This window comes from Gigantopelta aegis, chromosome 2, assembly GCF_016097555.1.
Source record: "Gigantopelta aegis isolate Gae_Host chromosome 2, Gae_host_genome, whole genome shotgun sequence".
Taxonomy (NCBI): Eukaryota; Metazoa; Mollusca; class Gastropoda; order Neomphalida; family Peltospiridae; genus Gigantopelta; species Gigantopelta aegis.
This window is the reverse complement of record NC_054700.1, coordinates 4,008,285-4,018,053: the sequence shown is the minus strand read 5'-3', so window position 1 is coordinate 4,018,053 and position 9,769 is coordinate 4,008,285. Positions and strand designations below refer to the sequence as shown.

The 9,769-nt window shown below is 34.6% G+C and overlaps 1 protein-coding gene across 1 annotated transcript in view; it reads right to left on the bottom strand.

The window, feature by feature from the left end:
• Window positions 1–2,166: 2,166 nt before the first annotated feature.
• Window positions 2,167–9,769, bottom strand: part of LOC121379232 (SKI family transcriptional corepressor 1-like) — a 57,030-nt gene continuing 49,427 nt past the window's right edge. Inside the window, exon 10 of the mRNA XM_041507749.1 lies at window positions 2,167–2,993. Coding sequence (XP_041363683.1) covers window positions 2,899–2,993 — 95 coding nt within the window. The 3' untranslated portion in view covers window positions 2,167–2,898. The remainder of the gene's footprint in view (window positions 2,994–9,769) is intronic.

Genomic DNA, 9,769 nt, shown 5'->3' with positions numbered 1-9,769 from the left:
AGGTTGGTGGGGAGTATTGTGTTATTTTATTTTATTTATTTATATTTGGAGTGGGGTGGGGTGGGTACTGGCCCCTCTAACTATGAGATATTTAATTCTCCCAGTGGAAATTAATATTAATATGCAAGTACCCCTCCCCCAACTCAGGGCTCGAAACTCGCTAAAAATATGGTGGCCCCAAAAAATAATAATGGATGTTGGCAAATTAAGGTAAGCAAACCATGAACTATGAGCAAGATTTTAACGTGGAATAAATATATGCAATACAAATATTAATAGTGGCTCATATTTTATAGCTCTAAAGAAGATCGCCCAAATAATATTATTTGGGCGACTAACGCCATTATTTTTTAATATTTAAGTCGCCCAAACGGGTCATTGGTCGCATTTGGCGACCTGGCCACAGGCTGTTTCAAGCCCTGCAACCGCTGCCATTTTCTGGCGTCTACGTGTAATACTTTATTAATATTACTCTGTATCTAAAATAAAAGTTTTTGTGTAACACAATTATATCCCACGTAGTCAAAAGTAAATATACTAGCAACTTAAAGCATATTACCATAAAGTTCAATGGCTGTGTATATTAATTTTATCCACTACAGCGTTTTTAAAAAAATTAATTTGTTTTCGTTAGCTTGCACATTAAGTATATGTACAACCTTTTGCTTAAGTTATTAATTTTAGCAAGTTCAATTTGTTTCTGATCGTCCTAGTTTGTAGTAGCACAAAATTAATTTTTAAAGTTATTATTATACATATTATTAAGTTTTTATATTTTTTTAAATAAAGTTTTTTAAAGTTAAAAACAAATTTTAAAACGTTTTTTATTTTTAAAACACTTCTTTTTAAGTTGTATTTTTTAAGCCTAAAAATATTAATAAATATTTTCATTATTTTGTAAAGTTATTAATTTAATTTTTTAATGTTTAACTTATTTAGTTTAGTATTTTATTAATTTTAAATTATTAATTTTAACAAATTCAACGTGTTTCTGATCGTTTTGGTGTTTATAATAGCTCACAATTAGTGTGTGTGTGTGTGTGTGTGTGTGTGGGGGGGGGGGGGGGGGGTTGTGAAAGAAAAGGTACGTACCTCAGAAACTAAAAACTGATTTTACGAATTCGTAAATCTCTCCCCAGAATGGTTCTCTCGCATCAAGGGTAGAATTACGTTAGAAGACGAATGAGTTTCTATTGAAAAAAAAGATTTCCATCTTGACATTATGCTGCCATTGTCGTTTGTAAATACAATCAAATAATTAATACCTATTACATAAAATATATAGCTACAATAAATTTAAAAAAATCCAACGAACAAAGAGATATTCAGGATTTAATTATTGTGTTTATGTGAATATATGATGTCTGTTAGGCCAAACAAAATAAATGTCTGGTCTCTGGTCAGCGCGCGCATCAATTTTGACCCTCGCGCGTCAACATTTTAATTTTATTTTCCGCGGTATGACGTCAATTGTTGCCGGAAATTAAAGACAGGTAATGGGTTCACGCCAGCATATAGCCCTTGCTTTAATATGCTGGTTTAGAACATTAGCTGTCTTTATTTTCACTCTAAAACACGGCATGTTATTCTGAATGAAGAGCATAACGTCTTTTAAAAAATGTGCGGCCAAAAAAAATATTTAGGGTACCAAGGCAAGGGAGGGGACACCATGGCCATTGAGGATGGACCAAAGCAGACGAGGAGGACATAAAAAAACCTAAATATATCTACCTTTTCTGTGCAGTCCATGTTTAAAAAAAAAAAAAAAAAAAAAAAAAAAAAAAAGAAGAAGCCGCATAAGTCTGACCAGAAACCGACGTGTTTTGTTGTTTGGCCTTATGTACGTAAACTAGTATACATTAATATCTAGTACACAGCACTAATAAGAACCGTGACGCATGTCACATACTATATATACTATAATATATGAGACAGTTTTGCATTAGATTGCCTTCTCTGACATCTAAGCTCCTAAACGGTTACTAAGTGGTCCTATAATGTCCTATAATGTCCTATAAGATCCTTCTATAACAGCTTCTAGCTCTTGCGATAACATTATTTAAACTCCTCCTAGGACGTCTTTTAAATAGGTTTGTTTTTATCTGACCATAGGAACGTGACGAACCAATACCCCCCCCCCCCCCCCCCAGCTCCACATGACGCCCAAAACATTTTCCTTTTGGTCCTACTATATACATGTCTATATACATTTATTAAAAAGTGCTTATGTATTCTACTAAAAAGTATGTGCCCCTCAACTATCATTCACATATCGTTATCACGATCCTGAGTCCAAAACACCCTTAATATTCCTGCTGGAATTGTATGTATATTAATACATGTCGACATTAAATCTGCCGTCACATGAGCAGCAAGTTCCAGGAAGTTATCTTTTGTCTAGACCCGAGAATCAATCGAATTTCGTATTCAAAACAAATGCTAATGATTTTATTTCGAACGCTACATTTGTTTCATATTTCTATTCTTTAATCTTTTAAACACATAACAAACATTTATGAATTTGTTGGTTAACCTGAACTGAGCTTTTATTTTGAATCGGAGATTATTGTTCAACAAGAATAGGATACGACTAACACGTAAATGTACATGTGCCACTGACACGCACTTAAGGCGATCGTAGCACTAAGATCGCTTCGTAAAACGAGGTCCTATTTTAACGTCATTCACACCGTATATAACGTCATCTAAGCACTTCCTACAACGTGCTTGACTCGTTTGGATTTCGACTCCACACTTTTAGCAAGAGTTTATTTCTTTGGTTTATAAAACAAAAACAAGACGGTTAATGATCCGCTCGAATGTTGTGGGTTTTTTTTCCACACAACTTTCTAAAACGTTTCCTTTAGTTCTTGAACTGTGTCTTCCAACTGAACGCCATCATCGTGGCATGGGTGTTTCTTTGTAGGCGCACTCGTTGCAGTGTCTCGACGCCAGCATGTTGCACGAGAAACTGTGAAGGGCGTCGTGGGCTTCTGTAACAAACAAATGTACTGGTTAGTATGAAAACCAACCCCAAAACAACAAAAAACCCAACAACTACAAAAAGAGTTAACATGTTTTATTTTTATTTTATTTATTTTTTTATTTTAGTTTTTAGTTTTTGCTGAACAACACCACTAAAGCACATTTGCAAACAGAGCCAGATTCAAGGGTGAATCAACGGACCTGTCTCCCCCAAAAATATCCACCCTTTTTATTTTTGTTTTCAATGGCATCGTCTTTTGACGAGTTGGTTCACCATTTCTCGTTAATCCCCTTGCAAAATATTTCCTGGATTCGCCCCTGACCATTGGGTTTCCAATATTTGATAATTGTGACACTGTCTTCAAAGGACAAAGTTCTTGTTGGTTTTATTTAACGACGCCACAATGGTTTATTAATCACTGGCTGTTCGACAAACATTTGATAATGTTTTAACACATAGTCTTCAGAAGAAACCCTCTACGTTTATATGACGTTTATGACTTTTTTTTTCACTTTAGCTTGGCTCATACTGTCAACTGACACGACGAAGTTGGCCAACTCGATGGTTGCGTTAAAATTAACAACTGGTGGGTTATACGACGATAGTCGAGTTGTAAGAGCGCTCAGACGTACAACTGGACAGTCGTGGAAGTCGTGAGAGCAAAAAAAACAACAAAAAACCCCCAAAACATAATAATAATAAAAAATAAAAAATGGCGAATTTGTACTGGCAGTTGATAGTCTGAGCCAAAGTTTGACATTCGGTAGCGGATGGTTAATTAATTAATTAATTAATGTGCTCTAGTGGTGTCGTTAAACAGAAATAAATTTAATTTCTGTACCTTTTTTAACCAACAGCTACTAGTTATGAGTGTGATGTTGTTAATTATCAGATGAAATCACCCTACAGTCTTCCATTACATCTGTTTGATGCATTAATGCTTATTCTTTGTTTCTTCAAAATGTATTTTCTACATTTTAGATTACAAAGGTCAATTTATATTATGTTTACAAGAAAAAGACCTTGAAAAATAGTTCAATCTGTCCGCCACTCCCAAGAGTCATATTATTAAAAAACACGAAGACATATTCCGATGGTAATTAATATCTACACATATGCATTTGATACAGGATGTGTCACCGTTAGGTATCGGCTGATATTTGATGGGAAATAAACGTTTGTCTTGCTCCAGGGTAAATGTATAATATTAAACTGTGTCTCGCATTACAGTTAAATGGCCAAGGCGACACGCGAGGCCGCTATCCATGGCATTGTTTTTACCAATAACTCGGCAGTTTCAATCACTGCAGATTCAGATCCAATCTTCGCTTTTAATGGCGAATTGAAGACCTGGCTCCGTTTTTACTCATCTGACAGGTGAAACTTTATCTCGGCAATAAAGCCACACGGAGATCGATATCATGTATTTATTTTATTTTTGTCTTTTTAGAAAATCATTAAAAAAGAAAGGATATACATGACTATCAATAACAATATCATCTCATTGCAGAACGCCGATTGATTACATCGCCCTTTAATGTAAAAGCAATGCTTTTAATATCAGTTTAATGGCGGATGAAATATTTAAGTTACTATGTTTTTTTGGTTGTCATTTAATACTATGCAGCATCCTGGAATTTTAGAAGTAACAGGAGACTGACACGGTAACACCAGGGTCTTGTTTCCAGTAATTACGAGAAAAGCTTGAAAGAATTTCTATCAAGCTTGATTTCAATAAGATGATTAAAATATATTGCTCTGATATCAAAGATGCGATTCCGGGCGTTTATTTTCTTGTAACTCGAAGACGTTTTGTTGTACGTTAGCGGCGTGCTTTCGCGAATTTAACTCAACACGGTCATTTTGTCGTTTAAAAGAAATAGCTAAAATTAGAATGTGTGCTCATAAGTTAAGTATATAATTCGATTGATGAAAAACCCTTGAAAGATCTCAAATAATATACACACTTTGTAATAACAATGAAATAGAAGATGAACATCACTTTATTCTCCAATGTCCGAGATTCAGTAATCTAAGAACCAAATTTACAAAACATTATTACCTAAGACTTCTAAATTTTTTTAAACTTATGGAACTTCTGTAAGTACTGGTAATATTAAATAACTTAACAATCTTGGGAAATATTTAGTAGGAGCAAATAATGTAAGAAATAAATTATTGGAATAAATGATATAACATCAGTATTGCTGTACAGTACACAACCTGAATGAATGAACACATGTTTAACGACACCCTAACACAAAATACACACCGACTATTGAGAATGAATGAATGTTTAACGACACCTTAACACAAAATACACATCGGCTATTGGGAATGAATGAATGTTTAACGACACCCTAACACAAAATACACATCGGCTATTGGGAATGAATAAATATTTAACGACACCCTAACAAAATACACATAGGCTATTGGGAATGAATGAATGTTTAACGACACCCTAACACAAAATACACATCGGCTATTGGGAATGAATGAATGTTTAACAACACCGTAACACAAAATACACATCGGCTATTGGGAATGAATAAATGTTTAACGACACCCTAACAAAATACACATCGACTATTGGGAATGAATGAATGTTTAACAACACCGTAACACAAAATACACATCGGCTATTGGGAATGAATAAATGTTTAACGACACCCTAACAAAATACACATCGGCTATTGGGAATGAATGAATGTTTAACGACACCCTAACACAAAATACACATCGGCTATTGGGAATGAATGAATGTTTAACGACACAGTAACACAAAATACACATCGGCTATTGGGGGAAAAGGAAATGTTTTATTTAACGACGCACTCAACACATTTTATTTACGGTTATATGGCGTCAGACATATGGTTAAGGACCACACAGATATTGAGAGAGGAAAGCCGCTGTCGCCACTTCGTGGGCTACTCTTTTCGATTAGCAACAAGGGATCTGTTATTTGCACCATCCCACAAACAGGATAGTACATACCACGGCCTTTGTTATACCAGTTGTGGAGCACCGGTTGGAACGAGAAATAGCCCAATGGGCCCACCGACAAGAATCGATCCTACATCGATCGCACATCAAGCGAGCGTTTTAGCACTGGTCTACCCCCCGGGCCATTGAGTGTCAAACAAGGGTAAGTATATGCAAATTATTATTTACATTAAAAAAAAAAAAAAATATATATATATATATATATATATATATATATCTATAATTACATGTATGTCAAAACAGTGTAAAAAGCTGTGGGAAAAAATACTATACGGTACAAAAATAACAAATAGTATACAGAACGTCTACCCAGGTAGCACAATAATTACCCCTTACCTCTGGTTATGTCCAATAATGACATTCATCTAATTAATATAGTAGTAAGAAAAACTGTGATATACTGAATTAGCTAATTTTATATACACACAGTATTATATATAGTCGGTAGGGTAATTAACGTTCTGACATTTATCCTGTACAGTATTTATTTATTTATTGTTTATGTTTGTATAATGCTGATAAGTTGTAAAAACTAAATGCAATAGAGAATTGGAATTTGAAAAAAGGACTAGCTAGCTAGGTTACTTGGCGTGGCGTACTTTAAACACCTGTTGTTCTGAAGTATAATCAGGTAACACGTTAATGTTATTATTAATTGGGTGTAACAGCTAATTTACGTTTTGGTCATATTATTAAAGATCACGTAAAATACTTTTTGTTTTAGAAATACAGTGAACTCATTGGTTTATACTTAATTTACTCCCGTAAAAATAAAAATAAAAATAAACAAATAAAAACGGAGGAAAAGGAGAAGAAAAAAAAAGAAAGAAAAGAAAGTTGTCATTAAAGTAGCATTTCGCCATTTCGTCATTTCTCTATTATTGTTTTATACGTAATTATTTGTGATAAATAACTACCAAATAATCTATCTCTCCTATAATCTTTGCACAATGAGCTTATAAATACTATTACACAAATTGTAATGTGCTGCAATTCGGCGTAAACAGTGGTTTCCACAAGAATCCTTATTTTTCACAAATATAACTACATAGAAAACATCCATTGCATATCCCTTAAAATAGCAGTCTGTTCTTTGTCAACATGGAGATGCTATTAACATTAAAACTGTGACGTCATGTATTAACTTGTCGGTTACTCTTATTTAATTTTTTCAATAAAATATATTTATACAAATAGTGAACTGGTTAATGAAATGTTATATAATGTTTTGTGGGCATGTAATTAGCGATGCAATATTTACATTTCGCAACTTTGAAATTATCCATTATAATTATATTAAGTTAATTCTTGTTTTAAAATGTATATATTATATCTTAAATTATATGTCCATAACAATTACAGCCAAATATTCCATTTATTAGTATAGATAAATTGTTATTATTATATAATATTATTGTTTGTTGAAGTATGTTTTGTTGTTTGTTTGTTTGTTTATATGTTTGTTTCTTTTTCTTTTTTTCTTTTTTTTTGGACATCAAAGAATGAAAAACCCTATGTGATAATTGTGTTTCAAAGCAAAAGCTATAACTGATTACTACAATGATTAATCAGTCCATTAGCAAATACTGTTAGCGTGACACACATGACGTGGCACAAAACGGTGAGCCTCCTGATTTTTCTATGAGCGAGTTTGTTTTCTTCCAGGATTAAAAAGAAACCCGTTATTTTGTGCTGATCCGGCCGTGTGCCTGCTAGTATTAGTGATCGTTTGAAGCAATTCACTAGTTTTCTTAGTGACAGACCCTAGTTTGTAAACACTAAGGCATGTTTTTCTCTATTAGAGCCGTTTATGATCACCGAAATCAAACATTACTTATATTGTATTGTTTAGACTATTCATTTCCGTACAACCGAAGTGTTTTGGTCATCCTGGTGTTTCTAATACTACAAAATGCATTTTTCATATTTTTAAAAACACACGTGCGTCTGAGAAATAACGGTTATGAAGTCGCATTTTAGTCTGTTTTAAGGGTATTTCAACGTCGCAGACTCTTGTTTCACTCTGTTGTATCCAAATTTGTTACAGGTTTGTAACTTATCCAAACTTAGTGTTGAAACTAGGGTCTGGGTGAAAAATATGCCTTAGTGTGTATAAACTAGGGTCTATCACTTTAATAATAAGTCAAAGTTCACTTTCGTGATTCGCGTGACGAAGAGTTTATGTACAATAGTGCATACTTTTCTTGATACACATCTAACAAGATAAATACAGTTTATTATATTACAGTGTAAAGATATATAATTAAATATTAGGATTCAGACTATTTAAATTATAACCGTGTTCACACGATATGAATACCTTTCATGGTATAACAGTCTACAAATAGATACTCATCAAAATTAATTCAGGCCACACACCAACATTTGTCGTGTCGTTACCTCTTGTAGCAGCTTAATATAGTTCGGTTTAGGAAAACGTTCTTCATAAAATAATATACTACAAAATTCGGACATGCTTTTTGAAATCATTCTTTGATGATTACAGTAGGCCGACCTCTGTAGTATTTAAATAACACACTGGTTTGAAGTTACTTTTTATATGTAGTACTAACTGATAACAACTGTGCAAGTGGTGCCACTTGTATAACAGCAACACGAGGCGGTGTTCTGGCCTGAGGGTGGCTAACTGATAACAACTGTGCAAGTGGTGCCACTTGTATAACAGCAACACGAGGCGGTGTTCTGGCCTGAGGCTGGCCAACTGATAACAACTGTGCAAATGGTGCCACTTGTATAACAGCAACACGAGGCGGTGTTCTGGCCTGAGGCTGGCCAACTGTTAACAACTGTGCAAGTGGTGCCACTTGTATAACAGCAACACGAGGCGGTGTTCTGGCCTGAGGCTGGCCAACTGATAACAACTGTGCAAGTGGTGCCACTTGTATAACAGCAACACGAGGCGGTGTTCTGGCCTGAGGCTGGCCAACTGATAACAACTGCCATGGTTTGTGCTATCATGCCTATGAGAAGCGCAAATAAAAGATCCCTTGCTGCTAATCGGAAAGAGTAGCCCATGTAGTGGCGACAGCGGGTTTCCTCTCAAAATCTGTGTGGTCCTTAACCATATGTCTGACGCCATGTAGCCGTAAATAAAATGTGTTGAGTGCGTCGTTAAATAAAACATTTCTTTCTTTCTTTCTTTAATTTTGTGGTCGACCTTTGTTGATGTTTTTGAATGGTACGTGTCAATTGAGAGCACTCCCTAAAATTAGTAGTCACATGACCCCCTCGACAGTGTTGTATTTTTCACAGAATATATTCTGACATAGAAATTGTACTGGACTGCATGCAGTAATTAATGGTGGTGTGTAACCTCAATTGCGAGTAGACCTTTTGATATGTTTTTGGTAGTATTGTTACAATCGTTTGACACCCAATAGCCGATGTATTGTTCGTGCTGGGGTGTCGTTAAACATTCATTCATTCATTTATTTGCTAGTATTGTAACACGCCAGCAGGTTTTGATCACAGAGGAGGGTTAGGGGTACGGTTAGGGTTACGGTTAGGGTTAGAGTTAGGGTTAGGGTTAGAGTTAGGGTTAGGGTTAGGGTTAGGGTTAGGGTTAGGGTTAGGGTTACGGTTACGGTTAGGGTTAGAGTTAGGGTTACGGTTACGATTAGAGTTAGGGTTGACCATTAATGCAAGTTTTGTTAGCTTTGTAAAACAAAAAACAAAATGTATTTTATACCATAAAATATCCAGAATGTTTCAACAATAACTTTTTGTCAAATACATTTCATGATATTACAGCAT